This window comes from Cyclopterus lumpus, chromosome 21, assembly GCF_009769545.1.
Source record: "Cyclopterus lumpus isolate fCycLum1 chromosome 21, fCycLum1.pri, whole genome shotgun sequence".
NCBI lineage: Eukaryota > Metazoa > Chordata > Actinopteri > Perciformes > Cyclopteridae > Cyclopterus > Cyclopterus lumpus.
In genome coordinates, this window is record NC_046986.1 from 22568815 (window position 1) to 22593230 (window position 24416).

The 24416-nt window shown below is 44.4% G+C and overlaps 3 protein-coding genes across 4 annotated transcripts in view; 1 reads left to right on the forward strand and 2 right to left on the reverse strand.

The window, feature by feature from the left end:
* Nucleotides 1–1085: 1085 nt before the first annotated feature.
* On the forward strand, nucleotides 1086–10214 carry c21h2orf69 (chromosome 21 C2orf69 homolog). The gene is made up of 5 exons (XM_034560807.1): nucleotides 1086–1436; nucleotides 1578–1858; nucleotides 3724–3962; nucleotides 5334–5819; nucleotides 8702–10214. The coding sequence occupies exons 2-4, from the start codon at nucleotides 1583–1585 to the stop codon at nucleotides 5809–5811; spliced, it is 993 nt and encodes a 330-aa protein (XP_034416698.1). The 5' UTR covers nucleotides 1086–1436; nucleotides 1578–1582; the 3' UTR covers nucleotides 5812–5819; nucleotides 8702–10214.
* Nucleotides 8786–18639, reverse strand: stk17b (serine/threonine kinase 17b (apoptosis-inducing)). Of its 2 annotated transcripts, XM_034560805.1 has the most exons (7): nucleotides 18018–18638; nucleotides 15020–15232; nucleotides 14111–14249; nucleotides 13335–13461; nucleotides 12868–12916; nucleotides 12357–12536; nucleotides 8786–11596 (listed from the first exon to the last, which is right to left on the reverse strand). In XM_034560805.1, the coding sequence occupies exons 1-7, from the start codon at nucleotides 18137–18139 to the stop codon at nucleotides 11359–11361; spliced, it is 1068 nt and encodes a 355-aa protein (XP_034416696.1). In that variant the 5' UTR covers nucleotides 18140–18638; the 3' UTR covers nucleotides 8786–11358. The 2 variants fall into 2 exon arrangements, with proteins under 2 accessions (XP_034416696.1, XP_034416697.1); XM_034560806.1 differs by lacking the exon at nucleotides 15020–15232 and having other exon boundaries at nucleotides 18018–18639.
* A 1268-nt stretch (nucleotides 18640–19907) lies between these two features.
* hecw2a (HECT, C2 and WW domain containing E3 ubiquitin protein ligase 2a) overlaps nucleotides 19908–24416 on the reverse strand; it is a 38682-nt gene continuing 34173 nt past the window's right edge. Inside the window, exons 31-32 of the mRNA XM_034562091.1 lie at nucleotides 24250–24362; nucleotides 19908–23273 (exon numbers count right to left, since the gene is read on the reverse strand). Of these exons, the coding sequence (XP_034417982.1) occupies nucleotides 23162–23273; nucleotides 24250–24362 (225 nt within the window). The 3' untranslated portion in view covers nucleotides 19908–23161. The remainder of the gene's footprint in view (nucleotides 23274–24249; nucleotides 24363–24416) is intronic.

Consider the following 24416-nt stretch of genomic DNA (forward strand, 5'->3'; position numbering starts at 1 on the left):
CTGTGCTACACTGTGGTAAAAACAGCTGCTGCCTGCACAACCTCTAAATGTACATTTAACCAATGAATATTTATGTATTTTGGTATGTTGCTTGATTTAAAAGCATGCAAATGGTGTTTTTTACATATCTTACTTAACTCCAAAGCTATCTCTATTCTCTTCCACCAAGATAGTTTGCAAAACACATGAATATTGCCAGTTCCCACACCGGCCGACAGCCTCACAGCGGTGCTCTGAACTAAACTGATGGCGACTTGGTTTCATGCTCATGCTGAGTGGCTAGGTTTAGCACTTTAGCTAACACTTGTGAATTAGCTCTACAAACAAAGCATAGCTGGGTGGATTTGTTAGGAGGCGGTTGGGCATAAAAGTAGCTGTTTCCCGCTGCTTTCAAGTTTCCATCAAGTACAGTGCATTCAACACAGTGCAGATGACAGGACTCCTTTTATACTGAACTTTGTTGTGAGAATCCCAAACAAATTTGCAAGAAATCAAATGACCACAAATCACCTTGTGAGGTCTTGGACCTGTCAAGGAGAGCCTTGGCACATGAAGCAGATGCTGTTGGGATTATCATGTAGTATAGCTACATGTTATAAATTGTGACATGATGGTGCCCCTACACCTACACTGTTCAACTAACAACAATGTCTTGTCATATTATAGGGTGATGTCACTTACATTTTGGACATCATAGTGGGTTGAGAGTCATAACTTGTCTAATCATCAGATAAATGTCCTTCAAGTGGCCCAACAATCAGTTCATGCACACACTAACCTTGTTACCTAAGTTTCAACTACTAAGACATATCACATTCAACTATGACATCACACTTTGACACATACTGTTAAATCCTGGAACTTTATAAATATTTAAACAGTCAAATTAGAGAAGCTACAGGTTACAAAATGTATGTTTAATCATAAAATAAAGTACATTCTGTCATTCAACAGTTTTGATTGACAGTATTTCTGAGATTCAACCTCTGTAATTTAGTCGAGTATGAAGCACAGAATTTGCCTTCAATGAGTAATTCGGTCCAGTAGGTGGCGGTAACGCACCTATACGCTGGTAAAGACGCCGATAAAACGCAAAGAAGAAACCTGGTGGGATTAGCGCACGCGAGCTAGCTAATTTGCGAGCCGCTAAATGAGTAGTTTCATGTTTCATCCTCGCCCTTGTTACAGCGGAGGAAAGCCCAACGCCACTTCGAGACGAGTGGCAACTTTGACCGGCTCATATTCTGCATTCAGTGTACTACGCATGCTGGAAGCAGCTAGCTAGCGAGCTAACTAGCAAGCCGCAGCTCCAAGTTACGCCCCTCTCTTACAGACATACCCCACTCCTTAACTGTCAGAATGAAATAAATGCTACGAGGTCATCGCTCAGTGTAAACAACACGAGGCAGACAACGAATAAAGCACAGTATGCGAAGGTACGTATTTCGGCTCCAGACTCATTGTTTTGACGTAAGCTGCAGGTGACGTGATGCTGTGTTGTTGACAGACAGCTAGCTGACAGCAGCAACAGCGGAATGTTGGGAAAGAAAACGCCAAACATCATCTTCTTGTTTTAGAGTCGATGCTAGCCACTCGAGCAGCTGTGGTCGAAACCATGACCTCTGTGACAGCGACGACATCTTCTGAATCCCCGGGGCTCAGTGCGTCAGCCGGCCGGGGAGCACGCGCCGGGAGCCCGCGGCAGAGGCTCCAGAAGCTGCTCGCTGTACCCGGATACGACCCGTGCCGAGTGAACGACCTGCTGCTCCTGCGGCCCGACACGGACGGCCGGACCGCCGCAGGACTAACGGAGGAGAGCGGCAACAGACATGTGGTGTTTTTCCACGGGGACATTCAGGTGAGGGTGATGGAGGGTGTGGACACATGTTGTTTTGGTGGTCACACGACAAGACGATAACCAAAAAGAACGACTCACTGGCAAATATATACAATGATGGATTATGGTATTATTATGGCATTGTATTTAGTAGTTTAAAAGTAATGTAAGTGCCTTTACGACATCCAATAACACGCCATATGAAATTTACAGGGTAAGGTCATGTCATTTTCCAGATGTAAACATAATAATAAAATCTTTCCAGATTGTACACCGCTTGTCACAGGAAAGGTTATCAGCAGACTTTAGTCCTTTTGTTCCACTGAGCATGTTATTGCATATCTATGCCACCTTTTAGCTGTGAGTTTGATCGGCTTTGTGTAAGAAACACTAGGGTGATTTGACAAAATCCAACATGGATTTCTGAATGGGAGCTGAAAATGACTGCTGCAATTCCCTGGAATCCACTGTGGATCGGAATTTATAAAATAATTGAGAATACTCCATATTGTAATAAAAGTATGCCAACTGCAGTGATGGTATCATGACACAGGTAATTGTGGGGAGTCGCCGACACGGCAGAACAGGAGGTTGCTTTATTTCTATTTGTGGCAAAATAAGATTTGAATCTTCGTGAATATAAACTCGGCAGTGACATCTGATGGATTGTAAAACTTACAGCAAGACAGTCTGCATTTTAACTGTTTAAAAAAAAAATCTGGATATAAGTGTACTAAGGAATGCAGTGTTGTAAATGACTTGGGTGAAACTTTTCTACGTTGGGTCCGTTCTTATAAATAGAATGACACTTTACCATGGAAACATTTTGAAGCTTTTTTTGACACCGTCCATAAAGTAATCACCAGTCATTTTTTATCTTGTGTTAGAAATCATAAAACTGTGTCCTGTGAGAGCAGAGGAAGTGCTTTTCAAGGTGTTTTTGAAGAGCAAAGCGCTTAAAAAAGAAGAATTGGATTAGTGCACATTTTAATTTGACCCTGTGTGTGTGTGTGTGCGTGTGAGATGAATCGACCACTGACCAGCAGAGAAGAACATGTGTGCAGTTCTGATTACACTGCTGTGGGGAATAAGTAGGACACAGTAGTGTCCCTCCAGCATGGGCCAAACGTCTAATTGCTTTTTTTGTAAGTGGAAAGGACACTTATTAATCAAGGGTTATAAAAAATGAGGAGTAAAAGAAGATTAAAGTCAGCCATTTGTTTTCCTTTCTAATTGCTTTCAAGAATCCAAGCGCTGCCCTCATTCACTAAAGCTTTCCTCACACCCAATCCATCCGTTCGTTGTCCTCATTTGCAATTCATCAGGCGGCTTTCCAGGCCGGTGTTAATGTTCCCACAGGGTGCTTGTATCTGCCAGGAGAAGCTCGTATGCCCAGGAATGCCGTCAGCGTGATGTTTCCATGTAAATAAAATCAATGAGGCGAGCTGTTGCTCAGGACCTCGCAGCCTGCCGGCAGCCTGAGGAGGTGCTGCTGATGGAGCTAATTAAGAGTGCCAAAGAGGCGCTTTGAGTCCGACTGGCCATGGCTGAAGGGCATGTGGGGAACTTTTTGTCTTGTTTGTCTCTCAGATTGAAGTCAGTTTCCTGAATTTACGCATTTAAAGGCCGAATAGCTCTGCCACGCCACCTCCTCCTGCTTAGCTGGATAAGTTTATGTTGCAGAGCTGTGTGCTCTAAACATCACACCGCACATTAACTGAAAAAGCTCATTTTCAGGCCAACTGGGATTACGGGCCGCACAAATCTGTATACTCAAACAAATGCAAAGCAATACTTGATTTGTGTATCGTAGATTTCCCGTTCCTCTAGTTTGCAAAAGTTGTTTTACTGCAGCGTTAAATACGTCTCTCGGGTTGTTTTTTCAGAACTTCGAGGAGGAGATGGCTTTGCAGCCCGAAGGAGCCCAGTGGCTGTCCTGGAGTCTGGAGCAGGTGGCCCTCACCCTGGGCCGACGTTTCCCGGACCGGCATGTGTGGGTGGTCCGAGCCGGCCGCATGTACCTCCACAAGTTCAGCAGCTACCGCAACTTTGTCGAGAGCAACATGTTCGGGGCACCGGAGCACTCGCCGTACTCGCCTGACTCCGGAGCGTTCCTCCAACTCAGGTCTGTATAGCAACTCTCTTTCTTATTTCAACAGCTTAGCCAACAAAAAGCATCCGCATTATAATGACATTCTTTTGAAACGTGCTTTAATATTTGCACATTGTCCGATGTGTGTGTGTGTTAAAAACTTGTTTTGCCACTTGGAGGGAGCAAACAAGCTGTTTAAACATGCTTATTTACACTAGTAGACATGGGGCAATATTATCATCCCTTCAGAGGCGTGTTTGTGTCCACCTGATAAATGTTACTCTGATATTCACTTTTAGCTCTGTTTTGGTCTCCTGAGGGCCTATTTAGCTGATAAATGCTCCTCTATTTTCATTTAGTTAATTCTTTTCCCAGTAATTTATTCATAATACAACAATTTTGCCATACCGTTATCAAAGTGGTTGATTAGTGCTAAATCATTGTAATAAAAAAATTTGAATAAAATTAAACACAATATTCAGAAAAAGGGAGCGGGCTGAAGCCTGAGCTCATTAAGCATACACTTAATTCTCAACAAAGCCTTTCTTTAATTCCCCCAAAATAGCAGTGAATCAAAAACATAATAAAGAACCACAACAACATAAATTAGAAGCAAATAAACAAAACAAAAACAAAGCATAGTTGTTGGCCCTTTCTTCATGGAGGTCAAAATAAAGTATGATAAAGAAACACGTTTCTGTTGTGTCATTCCTCAGTGTTTGACTTTATCTTTCAATTTGAATGTTTTTGGACATTTTCCTAAATGCAAATTGCAAACTGTTTTCTCTTAATGACTTAAAGATTTAATTAGTGCTAGCTGTGCAAGTGTTCCCTCATACTTCAATACGTTATGTAAGGTATGGAACTAAGAGTGGAATAAATAATTAGTTTTCTTCCACGATGTCTTTAGTTTCATGCAGTATTGCAATGGATGGAGACAGTTTTGATTTCAGATGAGGTTTACACCAGACTTTATGGTCTAATATCACCCCCAACATTTTTTTTCTTACACTTTCAGTTTTTGCATAATTAATCATAAGCCAGCTAGTCTCTATCTTTGTTATTATATTGCTTATCCTGACCATCAGACGCCACTGCAACATCCTGGCCTCTGGTTTCTTTTAAAATGTTAAAGTCCTCTATCAAAGCGGACACTGGCATTCGTAACTCGCTTGTGTTGCTGCTGCCTTTTGTAAAAGTTATCTACAGAAGTGTCTGTATGAATTCTTGATGCATCAGTCGTAAAGACCTCTGCTTTGCCAGAGCTGCTAACGGACTCTGACTGAGAGACGCACCACAGGGTGTCTGCAGAAATGACCACCGAGTAGAATCCTCACCTCCTGAGGAAAATGAGTATTTACTGCATGGTGACTGTATTGTGAGCATTAGCATTTCTGATGGCAGGGCCCTGCTGAGCCACGGCATGGAGCGAGCCAACCTGCCGAACCCCCCCCGGCCAGAGGGTGGCGCTGACAGCCTCCTCTCAGGGTTCTCGCTGGCGGTGGTGGGCTTCAGCAAAGGCTGCGTGGTGCTGAACCAGATGGTGTACGAGCTGGCCGGGGCCCGCGCCGACCTGCAGATGTGTCACTTCGTCGAGGGCGTCTCCGACATGTACTGGCTGGACGGAGGGCACCCGGGAGGCAGCGAGACCTGGGTGACGAACAAGCAGCTGCTGAAGGAGCTCGCCTCCAGCGAGGTGTCGGTCCACGCCCACGTGACCCCTTACGAGGTGTGCGACCCCATGCGGGCGTGGGTGGGCCACGAGCATGGGCACTTTATCAGGACCCTGGAGGAGTTCGGGGCCCGCCCCAGTAAGAATCTGCACTTTGAGGACGAGCCCCCTTCCATCGAGAACCACTTCAGGGTCATCCAGGAGTTCTGAGTTTGCTTGTGAGCACTTGCATGCAGATTTAATGTTTTACCTCATTTTTCTTTGCTTTAAGGGCACAGACTTGAGAGCATGTGGCGGATGCTGGTGTGTTGTACCTTTCACAGTGAGCTTTGCCCCCTGCTCCCTGTGGCCCCGAGTAGGAATATGCAGGTGTGAAAGTGGTCTTTACTCTTCTTTTACATTTGATTCTGGCTCAAGCTACGAGCTGCTTGCAGAGCTGTCCCTTCAGAAACATGAATGATTCATGTTCAGTTGGCTTTTGCTCATGAGGGAATTCCTCGTGGTTAAAGTGTATACTTGCGTGACCTGTTTTAATTTCTGCTAGGATTTCAGATTCAACCTTCAAGGGGTGTGAGACGTGGACAGAATTCTAGACTAAAACACCCAGAAAATGAGCTAATTCTCCCCAGAATGTCTTCCTTAGATGGATGCTAAATGGACTTGTAAAGCGCTCTTCTAGTCTTCAGACCACTCAAAGCTCTTTAATGTCATCGTTCACACCCTTTCGTACGCTGATGGCAGCTAACATGCCAGGTGCCACCTGCCCATCAGGACTAACTAACATTCACACACAGCAGGCACTTCGACATGTAGAAGTGGAGCCAGGGAATCGAACAGCCGATCTTCTGATTTTGAAGGTCTGTAGCATTCAGCCAGCAAAACCCCGGCTCACGGGGTCACAGGGCGCTGATGGTAAATGGTAAGTTTATGGTAATTCCACTGACTGAAGGTCTCCTGGTGACGGAGAGGACAAAACAAAACCAGTTGTTTCTTGCCATTTAGAGTAAATTGGGTGACTGACTCAATGGGAGATCAGGATCGGCTTTCAATCAGAGGATCGGCGATTCGATCCCCGGCTTCTCTAGCCCACATTTCTGTTCCTGTGGTGTATGAATGTTAGAGTCCTGATGAGCAGGTGGCACCTTGCAAGGTAGCCCCTCCCATCCGTGTATGAATGGATGAATAATGACATGTAGTGTTTAGAGCTGTATGCTTTATGCTCTAGAAGTACAGTCCATTTGATCATTTACCATAAACAAACTATCAAAGTGTACATGAGCCGTACAGCCTTGTAGTGTCACAGTGAACACACAGATGACTGACATGAACAAAGCAGTTTGGTCATACTTTGCACATTATTTCCCTGCTTTTAGTGCCTAGTTAGCTTTTTCTTTTTCTTTAATTAATGGCTGTAAATGTGAACTGTATGGACCGATAGTGGAGGTGCTGCCCCCTGTTGGTTTGTAGCAGGTGGCCAGGTCCGACACATTGAACAGCCTTCTACGTTTGTGTCGATAGCTGCACTTGTTTTAGACACGTGAACGTCTGAACGGTCCGAACTTTACAGTCGGGTTCAGACTTCATCGGTCGTGTCTCTCGGTACTGATTCTTGATTTGTAGTCAAATGTTTACTCGTCACAAAGTTCCATTGTCATTCCTCCAGTTTGATCCCAGTAGTGGATTGTCCAATAATATACCTTTTTTGTTTTAGATGTCACACCGCTGACATAATGTAACCTCAAGGTCCATTTCTGTATGGTGTACAGCTGTTCTGAAGCTTTCTGTCATATCGCATGATCCTTTTTGGCAAATGGACTGGTTTTGCCTTTACCTCATCTGATGACGATGATCATAATCATCATGTGGACCTCGAGGAGACATTTTGTCAGCTTCTGTTTTCAACGCCTACTTTCTGTGACACTTCCTTTTTTTTGTTGTTGACATCCCGACTCATTATTTATTGTTATTACATATCTTTTTAACTCAATACATTTTCCAGTTTGGGTTTTGACAATATATCAAATGACCGTATACATATACAATTGTTATAACCAGACAAACTGTAATATTGTTGCAAGATTTGGTTTTGTTCAAATGAAATAAGTTGGGAAAATGTATTAACTAGACTACATTTTCTGGTCATTTTTTTTTCATAGTGGAAGTAATGCCATGTATTATTCCTGTACGATGTATTCCTGTACGATGAGCATCTTTGCACTATGCTGGTGATGGCTGTCGCTCATCGTGCTGAATGTACCTTCATTCCATAATGTTTACTACTTGCATGCTGTTTTAAAAAAAAAACCCTACAAGGAGAACATGTATTAAGCAAGTGCACGCCCAAGAGAACTATTTTGAGTCATGCGCTTGCTAATTTGTCACCCTGTCATTTGGTCCGATTGGCCAATGATGGAGAGAATGCAACAGACAAATGGGTTTGTCTCTAGTTACAAGGGACAGTACGCATCTTTTGGAGGTGTGGTTGTATGAGGTACTTCTCCATAGTCAGAGTACTACCTACAGTAGATGGGGTTTGGAGTACCAGCATGTGATCAAAGCAATAAAATAATCAATACCCATTTCATCATCTGCTGTATTTGAACTAATTGGTATCACTTTACTTTGTGAGACCGCACAGACCGAAGCCTCCATCTTTGCCCTCTTCTCAGCAGACCAGAACACTGGGGTTGCTGGTCTGCTGATCACACCTGCCTCCATCGCTTGGTGTTTGTTATTGTGCGACTTTGAACTAACCCTTTAATGTCAGTTAATCGAGTTCTGCCAGGTTAAATTACAGTTTTTCGCCAAAGGAGTCTGGTGGGTTTGAAGAGCACTGGATAGATGATGGCTTCAGTTCCCCTCTGAAATGAAGGAAAGTGTACGCGTCAACTGATATTGAGTTTCTTATTGTTATGAATAAATACATGTTGTCCCCATCCTCAGCAGTACATTGCTTTGTGCTGGAACTCATGTTTCTCCTATACTACTATTGTAGCATAATTCTGGATGATGTCTGACCGTGGAGAAGAGCCTTACACAACCCCACGTCATACAATCCGTCCTCTCCCTTAACAGAGGCCGTTTGTTCCTGCTCTCTCAGCAGGTGGCAGCAGTGTGGGGGAGAAGCAGGATATTGACAGATACACTGGATTGACCAACACGGCAACAAATACACACCGCCAGATATTTTCTACAACCTTTAATGAGCTTTTTCCAGTTTGCTTGGTGATGCCTACATATTAGTCTGCAGTTGATCAGAATACAATAAGGATTGTGTCTTGTTTGTCATTTCAGATGCAATTCTAACGCTCATACATTAAAAAAAAGAAAATATAAAACTCAAAATAAACATAAATCTCTGAAACATGTATTTGCTGGTGGCTGGCCTGACTGTTCTCCACACTTCGGTCTCACTGCGGTCACGTCGCACTAAATGGGAACGTCGGGCGACATCGGTCGCCTGTTGCTGCTGTGCCGCTCCTCGAGGATGCTGAGCTCCTCCCGCCCAAAACAATGAACACACACACACACACACACACACACACACACACACACACACACACACACACACAATAGCTGGACAGAACAAATTCAACACCACAGCATAGGTCATGTTCAAGTGATGAGACGGACAATGCCGGCAAACACGAGCCGCTTCGCACGTCCCGTCATCCAAAGTGACATCCCTGCACTGCAAAACAAGCCTCTCATCTCGAGGTCTCGTCAAGTCGTAAAAACTAGTTTTTAAAGTTTTTCTTTACAGATAATACTTCTGTCACAGGAAGAGGAACCGTATCTGTAGAACTGAGCTCAGTACATTTGTGAAAAGACTCCGACGCCAATTTGGAGCGGAATCAGAAACGATGGTCGACTGTGAAAATACTTGACTCAGGAGATGAAGAAATATTCTTTCCAGCTGCTCGGAGAATCACATTATGACCGGCTCGAGTGGAATCTGAGATTAAACTGCTCGTGGAGATGAATATATTTTACAGCGTGTTGTTCCAGTTTTCAAGGATGACAGCATACAGATGAGAGCACGGCCGTGACTGGAGACACCCATCTCCCAGACAAAGGCCATTGTACCAGCCAGTGACGACAACCAACGACAACAAAAACAACACAATGTGGTCTTATTCGGTTCGACACCTCACAACAACAAGAGGACTGTTTCACTGGGGATTGAGAGCAATCGGAGTTCAGGAGAGTTCATTCAAGTGAACAAAAGATGGCAAATCCTGTGACCCGACAGCGCCTCGTATTTTCACATCACGCAGCGTCACGTCCGTCTCTTTCTGAAACGACATCAAATCATCGCTCTCACTTCCTCGTCGCCCCAACAAGCATTCCATGACGATATATCTAAACACGGTTACGACTATTCAAACTCTTCCTTCAATCACTTCTTCCAACACCGACTTATCTCCAGTATTCCATCGCCTCCCTCCCGGCTGAAACCACCTCGTCTCGCTTCACCTCCCAGGACCCCCCCGACAACCTAGACCTCCTCTCATCGCCCCGATCCACTGCAGTCCCAACATTTCCATTTACTATTCAGCACACTGACCACAACAGGTTGTTTTAAATAACACCGTAATCATCCTCTCCCGCAATCAACACTTCCTTATAAGACACGTTATTTACATCAAAAATATAAAGTATAAGTCCAGCACATAAATAATGATAATAATAATAAACCTGTAAGAATAACATTAAGAATACAACACAAACTGAGCAGATAGCGAGCAGCATGCCCCGAGGCTCCAAAAGGACAAGCAAACACAGACTCTCGTGAAGAGTTTCTACTTTCCGCTCATCGGTATCAAACGTGTGCTTTTGAACTAAGTGCTAAAGTCGAGCTTCTCTCTCTCTTCTTGCGCCTAACAAAAGAGGAACCTTTAGCCCGCTGAGGAAATCATTTGAGTAAGTGCGGGTGTGGCATGTGAACGACCGCGTGAGCCACCGGGTCTTTCTGGTGTTTAAGTTTCCATCTGTGAAGATTTGTTGCTGGTGAGAAACCGTTCTGTCTGATAACGTATAGTACATGTGGGAAGCTTTGTTCAGAGGTTGGACCTATAAACATAAAGAAAAGAGTTTGAAAACCCTGAGCTACATTTGAATTATTGCAGACATATAGAACATAAGACAGCAGAGTGTTTGAAAGGTTTACCGTCCCTAGTTGTCCTCGATGCTGCAGACGAGGACATTACCACACTTCCTCATTGCAGCGGGGCCTAGCTCGATGTCGCACACGTTTCTGCTGAAGCACAAGTGACTAAGAACACTTCACTTCCGACCTGAAGGCAGAGCGCTAACGAGTTGAACAATTTCTTGTGATTTAAAATGCACAAGAGAGGTATTGCATAGATTCCCCTAGAAACACTCACGGTGGCCTTCATCAGTACAGGAACGACACGGAGTGGGGCTCATGCAGCTACCAGATTTCAACAATGAAAGGAATTAAATACTTTAGGTTAAACACACTGCATTAATTGAGACACACTGTACAATTTTCACACTTTTTTTTTTCCTTTTTCTTTTTTAAAACAGCGATGTGTCAGATCTCAGAATTTAACTGGTTATCTTTGGTCTGAGTGGTGGATCTTGGAATTTAGGAAATTAGTTACATTTTGTGAATACTTTTGAGTGGGGACAGCTGGTTTTCTGGAGGCTTTAAAATTATTTTTTTTTAATTTAAAAGCTCACAGGAGAAGCGGGCTTCGATTCCTCGCAGTTTTGCTTGTATTACATTTTTCCTCAAAAGTCGCCGTCTCCAGCGGCGGGCCTTTCCTCGTCGAAGCGGAACTTTTTTGCGTGCGAGTGGGGCGACTCCAGGAAGTTCTCTTTGTCCTCGGGGTCCTCGGGGGGGGCGGTCCACTTGGTGCCGCAGCTCCTTTCGCGGACGGTTCGCGGACGGGTGGTGGCCGGGTCGGGGCTCAGACAGAGCTGCCACAGCCAGGGGTGACTCATGCACTCTGCAGCGCTGGGCCGGTCCCTGTGGTCAGAGGACAGCGTTAAACACCTGCAGTCCGACGCTGTAGTTCATGCAGCTGACAATTAATTTTTGCTATCGATTAATGGGAAAACCCTATTTTCCCACGGTTTTGTGACTTGGGTTACAACAATTTTAGAAACTAATCCTGTGTTGAGGGAGCACGCCGCGGTGCCGTCCCGTCCCTATACGGCCACTGAAGACGCTTGTTTATCCCACCGACAGCCTCCGATTGTTATTCCACGTGTCTGACAACATTATGGAAAGAACCCGACAAGGAAATAAAACAGTTTTCTTTGTTGCTGTGTGTTTCGCTCAAGTCTTGTTCTGAAATGTTGCGTCCCATCCACATTGTCGAATGCAGCTAAATATTCATCCATGATAATGAAGATCTTTTAGCGAACACGTAAGCTACGCTTTCTGTGCTCCACTTAGAATGACAGCCTGAGCCTGTGAGTGGACAACACAATGACGGAGAAACGGAACAGAAACGTGGGGGAAACAAATCTATATGAATTCCTCACACGTGACCAGACTAAAATAAAAATATGACGTGACGGTTGGGATGCCCCGTGGAAAAATCCTCTCCTCCTTTTGTTTACAGCTCTGTGCCAACATTCTATTTTGACTTTCAAAATAAATCACCTGACTGTTTCCATTCTTGTGAGACTGATGTTAGTACACGCACACACACACACACTACACACTACTCACTACTCACTACTCACTACTCACTACTCACTACTCACTACTCACTACTCACTCTGGGGTCTTGACCAGCAGCTTGCGGACGAAGTCCACGGCCAACTCAGACACCCTGGAGAAGGCCTCCCGGCTGTAGTCCACGTTGACTTGGGACACGTTCAGATACGTCTCCTGCTTGTCATCCCCGGCGAACGGAGACTCGCCCGTCACCAGCATGTAGGCTATGACACCCACACTCCTGAGGAACACATACACATACACACACACACATACATGAGGAACAGTCAAAACATGCACAGGGGGCGTCTAAGGGCTGAATACCGGAAGGCCCACTTTTAGAAAAATAAAATAAAAAATTAATGTTCATCATTTTGGCCACCAAAAAAGTGAGCACAAACATGACAATTGAAATAATTACCCAAACTGTAATTAGCTATTAGCATTTGCAGAGCTACTTTGTGGCACACCTTCCTTTTCATTTCCAAATCGCTTCGCGTTTAGAGTTTAAATGACAGTCAACGTTCTCTTTCCAAATCGCAACAACGGCGGTTTTGCAAGAATGGACTCACCATAGGTCGGTCGCCGTCGTGATGGGCTCATAATTCAGGATCTCAGGAGCTGAGTGAGGACATGAAAGAAAATAAATCAGTTGTCAATCAGTTGTCACTCAATCTTCCAAGAACGTTGTCAGTTTCCTGGATCCTTTTATACCTTGTGTTGTTTTGTTTCACCACTGCTGACTGTTATCTTTAGTTACTGTGTCATTTATTTAGAAGTCAAATGTACACAAAACTAAGTGGGACGGCAGAGTTGTCCTCTATCCACAAGTGTAGAGAATCCTGCTAAAGCTACAAATGTCTCAGTATCCATAAACTACTTATTAATTGTGAGAGGCGTTTCTATCAACTGCACACAAGACAGGTCTCGCTCTGGAGGACTTTGCCTGGACTGTTGCCAACTAAAACACGGCCGTGCCTGCGATGGCAGACCCGATGTCTTCTGAGTAATCAAAGCGTGCTTATGAACATCACCTTACCCACATACTCAGGCGTGCCAAGTATCTCTCGGAGCTCTCCGACCACGCCCAGTCTGCGCGCCAGGCCGAAGTCTACAATCTTTATGTCTCCCGGAGGAGACAGGCTGGTCAGGAGGATGTTCTGCGGCTGAGGGGAGAAAGGCAGGGGGGGGTGGGGGGGGGTGAACATCATGCAGAGAGCCACAAGTACTGGAAAGATAAGACATTCTGTACTTTAAACTCAAACGCTATTACATAACTCTGACTTCTCCTTGAACTTTCATTCAATAATGAGGTGTTTACTGTTCTGTAGCACCATTACTGGTTGAAGTGCTGGAAATATACTGGCCATATGACACTGCAAACACTGCTATTGTTTAATTATTGCATCATTCTTGAGAACAAACAATACTCGCTCGTTTTGTTTACACCAAACACACATTTTGTGTTTCTGAGTGTGTGATGTTAAAGGGCAAAACTTATCGCCATTATTGTAGGTGTCTTAAACCTTTAACTTAGGCGTGTGAACAAAAGCTTGGGTCCATGTTGCAGCACTTGTTTTACACTGTGCTTTCCCTCTTTTACCCCGTTGCCACCGACAACCGTTCTCAACTGTATTCAGGAAAATAGGAAATTGGGGGTTTGGAATCCACAACTTCTCTAAAAAAGGGAACACGCAGTCGAGCATTTGAGGGGAAACTTTGTGAGCACGTAAAAATAGATTTCCTCGACTGTGATTTTCTGCGCGCGCGTGTGTGTGTGTGTGTGTGTGTGTGTGTGTGTGTGTGTGTGCAGACCTTCAGGTCCAAGTGCACCAGGTTGCTCTGGTGGAGGTGGTGGACTCCCTCCAGGGTTTGCCTTATCAGACGGGTGATCTGGGCCTCCGGCAGCAACTCCTCAGACACGCAGTGATCAAATATCTCTCCACCGGCCGCACTGGGCAAAGAGAAAACACAGCGTCAACACCCAGGTACACACACGGAGTCTTCATGAAACGGCCACCTACTGAAATGTCCACGCAGAGTAAAACACCCGGCGGTTTAGGGACATTTAAAGCCGTTTGTATGCGATGCACTTTCAACGCTAGACACTGACATGTACTGTATTCATGGTTTTAGTGGCCAACCCATAGCCAGAGGGCCTCTGCTTTTGGTCTTACATGTCCTGGCAAAGTGGTATTGAGCAAGCAAGCCGCCTCATCTCTGCTCACTTGCTGTAAAGCACTGCAGCTAAGAGCGTCAGCCAAATGGTGGTGAAGAGTCCAAGGTTCACCTGAGTTGATTACATTTCAGGTCATTTAAGTTCTTTTTTCTTTTCCTCTGCCCCTTTTGGTCATGGATCAATAAAGTGGGCGGTCCCGACTGTCCTAAAGGATTTAATTGTGTTTAACTGTGTATTCTTATTTCCATTCTGGCTCATATCTAGTTTTCTGTTTTGATCAGAAGATGTCTGCGCAGATCATCTAGATCTGGAGTTTCAGCTCAAGCTGTACAGTAAGTTCGCCTCCAAGCCAGATAAACCTGTTGAACAGCGAGCATTACAACAACAAAAAAACAGTCTCAGCTCCTTAACATTGGACCAACAGGACATTGCCCTTACACCGGCCTTTCCAGTATCACTCTGCTGGTTGTGCATGTTTGTGGTCGAAACATTGAGCCAGATTGTGAAACATGACGTCCCAACATATGGGTCCCTTGTGAACTCACTACTCCAGCAGTAAGACGATGTCGTGGTCCGTCTCGTACGCCGTGTGCAGGTTGACTACTCGGGCGTTGTTGCGGGCCGTCTCCAGGACGGCCATTTCGTGAATGACCTCTGCCCGGCAGTCGCGACCTCGCCTCCTCTTCCGGAGGAACTTGGCGGCGAACACTTTGCCGGTGGCCTTCTCCACACAGCGCCTCACCACGGCAAACTTCCCCCTGGGAAGCAGAAAGTGGCCATGTGGGTGAGCTGCGTCGCTTTTAGTCAGACAAAGACCAGCTTCAGTAACAAAGTAGAAATATTTAAAAAGATTATCTGGGATCCTTGAATGGAACAATCATTTCTTCCATTAAAAGATTCTCCAATTAGTTAAGTTACAAAACTTTGATTTCTAAAATATTATGTAAGATTAGACTATATGGAATTGAAGAAAAAGTCCTAACATGTAACACACTAAATGAAAAGGTTGCTCACATTAGAGTGTATGGTAATGAGGAGCGGTAAAGTTAGTATTTACTACAATGTTAACTTAGACCAGAAGATGTTTCAACATGTCCCCTCAATACTTCCAAGACACTATACATTTATTCCCACGCTAAATGGCATATGTAAATGTATAATGATTGCAGCATGGGGACAACGGTGCAATCATTAGATTACTTCTGTGTGTTATCTCCCCCACAATAGCTTGGTGGTAATGCTGCTGCTACGTCTTTATCATTGGGGTAATTGTTCATGTTACTCAAGGCTGGGAAGATAGTGGCTATCTGCTACTAGATGGAAGAGCCCAATCTCATCATGGCAACAACCCAACGCAACGGAATGACTGAAAACATGCAGCGCTGATGTGGGTGTTTATTACTCATAATATTCAGAACTGTTTAAAGGGGACATATTGTGAACCAACATGTTGGTATCTGGAATGCCCTGAACTGTGAAATCAGACCAGATGTGATTTAACAAGCCAGTTTGGATCTGGCCCCCTTCCTTTTTCACATGCACATTACAATATACCGGCCACGGCTCGAGAACCACCGAGGTAACGACACACCATGTTTTTCTTTATTACCAACGAGCTCCAAACCAATTCTGGAGGAGGGCCGGAGTAGGAAGACAGGTATGTTCACATTGTTAGAGAAACAGTGTTTTTTTGGAACACTGCAGCATGTTCACATGTTGGAGCAGAAATAAAAAAATACAAGCATGAACCTGAAAATGAGCACGATATGTCCCCTTGAAGTGTGTCTCCTAAACAAGAAGGCCGGCAAAACGATTAACTCTCAAATTGTCCTGAGAACTAGACCGACCTTCCCGTCACTGAAAAAACACTTGGCTGATATTTGATTAAATTAGTGGAAGCACATCTTCACAAGGCCTCGCAATCATGGCAAAAAAAAGGACAAAAACTATTTAAATCCAAAAATAACTGCATCGCAAGATCTTCTGACTTAAAATTCTGAACATGAGTCAAGCTCCAAAACAGCAGGATCCTATTATGATGCAACTCAGTGGTTCTTTGTTTTGACTCTCCTTAACCGCTAAATGCCCACACCTTTCAAACTTCATTCTTCCTGTTAATCACCACTGATGACATCATCGAGGATATGTTCTCTTCACGTAGCTCTTTGACAGCTGTGTAAATTACAGGCTGAATAACAGTCCTCACAGGTAAACTCATCTCCAAAATTGATGAATTGCTGCCCGGGGGGAGAAACACCTTTAAGAACAACGGTGACATGCACAGCCATTGGCTAATACAAGTTGTCATGGCTCACATCTTCCCTTCCAAACAAATAGAAACATCAGCTGATGCATGTACAACACTCACACTAGTGGCTTTCTGAGTTTTTAGCTTGCTACTATGCTAACCAGCTAGCCACTGACTTAATCTGTGGTTTGATGCTGGGCAGGTAACATACTTGTTGTTACTCATGACAGTCAATGCAACTGAAAGTTGCAGCCTGAAAAAGACAACGGGAAACACTGAGAGACAGAAACCTTCCAGTTTAATGCAAGACAATGTTGTGCCAAAGCGGTGCAGAACTACACATGCCTTAAAAAGGTCAACAGTAGAACCTGCAATTGCCCTCATCATGTTCCATAAAGTATTGCACCGCAGCACTTCCTGTTCCTGTTGCAAACAAAATGAGTAAACAGAAGTGGCCCGCATCGCTTCTTCTTTTGGGTTGCTCGTTTCCTCCTGCTTTGAAATCAGAATTATACAGTACATGCTGCATGACACATTACTTCAAACACACCTCAGATGTCTCAGCTGTTGCCATGGCACACACACACAAAACACACACGCATGACAAAAGGTCTACTGTAGCACAAACAAGTCAGTCAGTCAGCCCCCCCCACCCCCCCACCCAGCGAGGCTTGTGTATTTACAGTGGTGGAAGCTTACAGTACAGAGTCCAAGTGAAGTTAAAAGTGTGTGTGTGCTATTCGTGGTTGCAAATAGAGAAATGAGACAACGTCAGATAAAAAGGACAGGTTATTCTTTGCGTCCAAAAAGAAAGCCTCTTCAAGTGTTGAATGAGGTGAGGTGTGTGGTGTTTACTGGTGGTGACAACGTAACAACAACTTCCAATCCTCCAACAACACACACAGTGTCAATTGCAACTATGTACCAATACAATGTATGGTCCTGGCACAAGTACCGTTATCAAGATGACACTACTTCATAAAGTATTCACCTCTGAGTTGAATGTGATTGACTGAGAGAGCTGCTTCACTCTGGCGTGGTGTGCACTTGCACATTGGGGTCATAACTGTGGTTATGATCTATCATAACAGTCTATCTGGCTCATATCCACACCAGCTGGACTTCCAGACTCATTTCAAAGCAGATTGAACACTTCATGCATCCCAGCTCTATGTAATCAAAAATCAAAGTATCATAGTGCATATAACGGAACCACTTCTCACGGTCCCGCAGACCCCCCCCCGCCGCCCCTCGCTCTGTCGTCCCGGGACAACAGTCCTTTCGGTTGGACTCACCTCCCGAGCTCTCCGGTGATATCGTACACACTCTCCAGCGGCTCCGTGCTGATCGGGGTCTGAATCTCCCCGAGCAGCCCCGCTGCGAGCCCGCTGCGGCTGTCCAGCCGCCTCCGAGACATCCTCCTCTCCCCCGGGGAACGTGAGGGTATCGGTCCCGCAGCCAGCTGCCCCCGGCTGGATGCCGCTGCGATGAACACCGAGTAAAATGCGAGTAAAATGGGAGACGACCGACACAACTAAGCCAAGAGTCCGTCTATCGTTTCCGCTGCCAGCGTTACGTTAGTTACATGGTCGTGTTAGCTAAGCCGGTCACCGCGCTACTGTTAACGTTACCGACTCCGGTTAGCTCAACTGTCGCTAACTAAGTTAGCTCGGCGGTCAATGTCGCGGCTTCACAAGTGAGTTAAACCGATTTCCCCAATTCCAAGTGAGGCGGAGCGGGTCGTGGCTGGTTCCAGAGGCACGGTCATCCAGACTAGCGCAGTGGCGACTGTTACATGGAGTAGTACGTTTATCTAGAGACTTTTCGATCTTTCTTTTCTTTTCTTTTTTTCACATCCTTGTGTTTGACACTTTCTCGACACGTCACTGCTCGGCGCATGCGCATTATTGCTGTGTTTGAAAAAAAGGGAGGGCGAGTTGATTTGAAACGTGAATACAGTTGAGGTGCGTCAACAATCCTCATACTGTACTCCATAACTGTGCGTAATGGAGAGCGGAACATGACAAACAATGACAAGTTCAGTAATGTCCAAAATAAATAAATAAAACATACTCGTGCGAGGTCAGAAATATGAGTATGTTTGTGAAATAGGTCAAATCTTTGACTCTCTAATTCATAAATATGACAGAATAAATCAAATGTTCGACTCTTTTTTGAATCTCACAATTATGACTTAATATCTTACTTTTGACTTAATTTTCCAAGACTTCAATGACAGTTTCCTGACAACAATGAGTCATTTCAATCCAAACCGATCCCAGCTGGTATTGGGCGAAGGACAGGTCTAAAGTTGATCACGATGACTCATAATAACTCATAAAAGTCATACTTTTAAGAGAGCAAGTTTAAGTTAGTATCTTATAATTGTTTAAAATGTGTTTATCATATTGTTTTAATGTAGAGTCAAACTTACTTTGTAATAATTTGAACTTATTTACATTTTTTATTTTTACAATTTTCTACCATCAACACACGTTTTTCTTTTCCTGTCAGAAATGAGTTTTTCACATTCATCTGTCCATCTGGCAAAGCATCTGCAGGGCATGGAAGCCTCATATCGAACCCAGAAAGACAATACTAATGTTAAGTATGGATAGAATGATAATTTGATATGCTTTTGTATATTTATCCCCATATTGTCTTTAAAATGTTTATATTTAGGTTAATTTTTATAATGTACTTTAAAGGTAAAGGTAATACATTTTTATAATGTACTGTAAAGGTAATACATTTTTATAATGTACTGTAAAGGTAATACATTTCGTCAGGAGAACATTCCTGCAAACTGCTATAAGACTTTATAATGAATTACTACCTGTGGCCAGATCCTTGAATCAACATAACCTTCGCACCGCTTTCATACTTTATACACACTTATATACACTGTATATACTTAGCTTTTCTTCCCTTAATTTTCTTTATTATTTAATTTTCTTAAATGTAATGTCCTGCTCTGCTATTTTGCATTGTATATATTGTAACCATGCTTACTGCTGCTACAAACACAGTTCCCCCTGTGGATGAATACAGTATCTATCTAAGAATATATCTATCTATTTTACTCATTCAATTGGCACACAATTCTTGTAAAGGTAAATAAGAGGCACGTATCGTTAATCAAAATTTGACATTTGTTCTCTTTTATTACAATCATTGGGGTGAAATGGAGACACACACACACACACACACACACACACAGGAGCTTTGCATAGAGTGGAATTCTGAAAACCGGAGACGTGTCCTGTCAGAAATGTACTAGGAGAGGAAGAGAGAGGTGCAGCTGCCTCCATCTGGATGTGAAGCAAGTGATCAGTCTTACTTGTCCCCTGCAGCAGGGAAGCCTCATTAATAGAGAGCGTCAAACTGACCCCGGTGAATGTACATGAAGCGCTGTGTTGTCCATGCCACACATCTGATGAGGTGATGGTCTGTAAGGATTTGGCAGGAGCCAGAAGTGGGATGTGTTTGGTTAGAGAGAGAGAGAGAGAGAGAGAGAGAGAGAGCGAGCGAGCGAGCGAGAGAGAGAGAGAGAGAGCAGGCCTAATGGTTGACTTTGCAAGCCCCAAACCTTTGGTACATTCGGTGCAAAATATATATTTATACACAACAGGACGGACATACACATACATTTATATACAAAGAGACAAACAAGGACCGCACACATGGTACACGAACATGTGCTCTCACGTTTCACAAAATCAAAAACAGCCCTATTGATTCACCACCGATTCATGAGCGATGACCCATGACCACCGACCTATTACTAAGATAGGCAGACACACGCATGTGAAAGTAACAACACTTTTTCTTCTCTTTTCTTTTAAACATGCTGCCGAGACACTCGCCGTCACACTGTCATAGAGAAGAAACAAAACTATTGCATTCGCGCTTCATTCCCGGAGCTAACACTAAGTGACTGGAGCACCTATTGATTCCCATGAGCTTGGCCTTCAGGGTGTGACAGTGCCAGGTGAGCCGAAGGCCGCATGCCTCGAGTGAGCGACACGACCAAAGTGACGCAACTTGACCAGCTCCCTCGCCCCCCTTTTCTGAATGGATAGTCAATATCCTCATGCAAAAAAAGCTAGTAAGGACAGTGTGTTGCACTATTTCAGCATGCAATATCGAGCTATAACACAACGCCATCTAGGGGTTTCTGCCCTCGGCGCGGCTCACAGAGCTGACCGGGAAGATCCCGCATGCAGTATTGGACAGGGTACGAGGGGTTGGTGGAGGTGGCGGGCCAACTTGGGTACGACAGTCTGCCTCCACGTGACACATCACACGTGGGGCCATCTCTATTCCAGCCCCCCCCACCTTCCCCCCCATGTGGTTTGGCTCCAACAGGACTCTGTACAGTAGGTGTAATCTTGCATGCACCTCATAGAAAACGAGTATGAGTGTGTATTTGTGTGCATGTAAGAAAGTGTGTGTGTGAGACTGAGCAAAAGGGGTGTTCGGAGGTGGGGGGGGTTCGTGCACTTGACAGTTTGAGAAATTGAATCACATGCTTATAAGACAAAACTATTGCCTGGCATGGACTTGAATGCCAAACGCTCTGAAGTATAATATATCCACACAGCCCCGAAGGCTGGTGCTTGTTCCCCGTCGACGTCTTCATCACACCTGGCCGGGTCCCTCAAAAAGAGGGAACCACTGGTTCTTCGCATTGAAGGTGTCGTCGTAACGACAGCACACTCTACCGCCCCCTTGTGTTCACATCTGCTTTGGGAATTTAAAACCACGACGACCTTCACGTTTGATTTGGGAGACACATGGATCTGGTCTTTTTCTTCTTTCTTTCTGTTTTCAATATTTATTTATTTTTTACAAGGAAATAAAATAGCTTTCCTTATGAAATTTCACTTTATGGTCAGGAAAACCCAAGAGGCACTAAAAAAAGGTCTCACCGCTGAATCCTGACCAGGTTCCTGGGCTAGTGTCTTTCAGCTAAGAAGGCCTAATCCGGTGCCAACATCAGGGTGAAGTCGTCCTCCTTCCTCAAGCAACCGCGTCACCTTTCCTTTCCCTACACTTTGTGTTTCGTGAAATCTTCCTCCAGGGCCGAACAAGAGTTGCTCGAGGTTCATTCATTCGGTCACTTATTTGGTACATTCATCCCTTTCATAGGTTGGTTGGGGGCGGGGATCACATCAGTGAGAGGGACCTTGTCATACTTATGAGCGTCCGTCACCTGTCTGTGAGAGAAAGTGCATCTATTGCTCATGACGCCGGTGTGGAACAGTTTTGTCAGACCGGAACCCTTCTTTCTATCTGACTGAAGTGTGTCAGTAAGTGTATCTGGTACAGCGCAGCAAGTGCTGCGTCTGTCACACTGTAGGAAAGTGCACCCGCAGCATCGCGGCCAGTGCTGCAATTATCTGTGTGTGTAAGATACTGGATACCTTGGTGAGTATATGCAGAAACAGGGCCGCATGTCTCAGGTGTGTCTTTACCTTCCATGCCCATGTGAGAGCTCCGATGACGCAGTAGCTCGGGGGTTAAAGTCCTGACCAGAGCGTGCTGCCGTTGTCATGACACTGTCCCGTCGGTGTCTCTGGTGATTTGAGACGCATTGTCCAGCTTTCAAATTCAGCAATTAAAATGATGAAAAAAAAGTGTATTTTCAGTCTACATACAATTTGTGTATGTTTATCTGCGTGTATGTGTGTGTGTGTGTTTGTGCACTCCAGTGTATCCCCTACTCTCAGACAGGCAAGGAGGACCAGCCAACATCCAGTTCTAAAATGTCACATCTTTCTATGCTGATAAAAAAAATCTTTGGGGAAACACTGGTTTGCAACATCAATAAAAAACAAAATGTCTTATGTTGTGTGTGTGTGTGTTTTGTGCAAAGGTGGTTAACGTGTGTGTGTTAAAGTTTATAACGTTGCAGACTGCAGAAAGGACACAGTTTTGAGGTCCAGAGAAGGAGAGTGGAGCTTAGTGTTTGTTGCAGGTTGGTGGAGGAGGCGGAGGAGCAGGGGGGCGGGGGGAGGTGCTAGAAATCCAGTAAACAAGGCCATTAACTGAGGAGCTAAAGCACACATGTGGCTCAATAAACAACGGGTACCACGAAAACAAGAAATTGTACTGTACAGCTTTTCAAACCATTCTCCGACTGTCCGCCTGTCCTCCAGGAGGCGTTCACTTAACAGACTTCTCTGAGATTTGCGAGAGAGGCGGCGAATCGGAACGGAGCCTGAGAGCTGCCGAGTGACAAAAAGCCAGTCGGGGAAAAATAAATAAAACATCTGCAGAGTTGTCCACGGGTGAAGGGGATGAGGGGGTGGGGGTGGGGTGGTTAGTTGCCATTTGAGGATATTAGTTTAGTTTCCATGTCTCTTTTCAGTAAGAACGGTGGATTTCCAGATGGTTATCTCTCCCGAGATGAAGCTGCTTGTGAGCTGATTGGAGGTCACTCCAAACCGAACGTGCTCGTCTCCTCCACAGCAGTGACCAGCTTCTCATAGAGCATGGAGAAGGAGGGGTAAGGGGGGAGGTCCAGACGATTGAAGCAAGTGTGAGCCCTAGGGAGACATTATAAATAGCATGTTATATATATGTAAAGTGTATATAAACCTACATCTATACACAAATTATTTAGCTAATTATCCAGATAGAAACCTGAATAAATGGCAGAGTTGCTTGTTAAATAAAGAAGTAACTTAAAAAGATTTTAGTCAAAATAAAAAATGGTTGAAATAGAGCAGGGCCCTGCTAATATACTGTGATCATCAGGTTTGGTAAGGACCATAAACCAACTCTTACAATGAGTTGGGCCTTTTTTAAATCATATTTATGTATTTATTTCATATCAGCAACAATTAAAGATGTTTACAATAGTCACCAATGACATAGTACAAGTGTAATTAGCAATTGCCAAATCTGGAAGCCACACCGGCTGAATGACTTAACCAGAACAAATAACAGACAAAGAATAGAACAACCTATCAGACAATGCCTTTAATGTACCAGAACAGACGTCTGGATTGTATGAGGCCTTATACTAAATGTCCTGATAAAGTAAACTTGAGAACACTGGTGGAGACCATGTTGAATCACTTAGATCCAGAAAGGTTCCTAGTGTTTCTTAAAATGTACATATTGGTCTGATCTCTAAAGCCCCACTATTTCACCCATTTTGCATGGACCTCAATACAAGGACCGCAACCCACCTTTTCCCAGCAGAGAACAATGGCCTCATCAGCAGTCAGGAGTGAGTTCATTGTAATGGAAAAATGCTAAAGCCCGAAGAGAGACAGGATTGTTGTGCACATGGCCAAACACACTTTCACAACCTATTGTGCACACTGAAGCCAACATTCATCACTATTTAATCTTGTGTAATAATCAATATTGAATTTAGCAGGGGACGGCTGATGTAAAATACAAAAGTCAAAGACCTCCCTTAAGCAGAAAGGAAACAAAATACTTTTGCAAAGTGAATTTTTTTCCTATGCAGTGCCCAAAGGCTCCGCAGACATCCCATTCAAAACATCCTACCTGGGCAAGGAGGTGATTTTCCCCCACTTCTCCACACAGAATCTGCGGGGTCCATTACTGCCCCGTAGAGAGGCAAATCCCTCGTAGGGAATGCTGGAGGTGCCGGTGACAAACTAGAGAGAAGAGGGCGACACTCTTCACACAAAGTATGAAAGCAGTTTCCTAAA

What these genes read in the sequence shown, in the direction of transcription:
- c21h2orf69 (XM_034560807.1), top strand. Translation starts at nt 1,583, where the DNA reads ATGCTAGCCACTCGAGCAGCTGTGGTCGAAACCATGACCTCTGTGACA. An exon ending in TTTTCCACGGGGACATTCAG is followed by an intron (nt 1,859 to 3,723) that starts GTGAGGGTGATG and finishes TTGTTTTTTCAG; the next exon opens with AACTTCGAGGAGGAGATGGC. An exon ending in GGAGCGTTCCTCCAACTCAG is followed by an intron (nt 3,963 to 5,333) that starts GTCTGTATAGCA and finishes TTCTGATGGCAG; the next exon opens with GGCCCTGCTGAGCCACGGCA.
- stk17b (XM_034560805.1), bottom strand. Translation starts at nt 18,139, where the DNA reads ATGTCTCGGAGGCGGCTGGACAGCCGCAGCGGGCTCGCAGCGGGGCTG. An exon ending in TGGCACGCCTGAGTATGTGG is followed by an intron (nt 12,917 to 13,334) that starts GTAAGGTGATGT and finishes GTCCTCACTCAG; the next exon opens with CTCCTGAGATCCTGAATTAT. An exon ending in CTGCTGGTCAAGACCCCAGA is followed by an intron (nt 11,597 to 12,356) that starts GTGAGTAGTGAG and finishes CTCTGACCACAG; the next exon opens with GGACCGGCCCAGCGCTGCAG.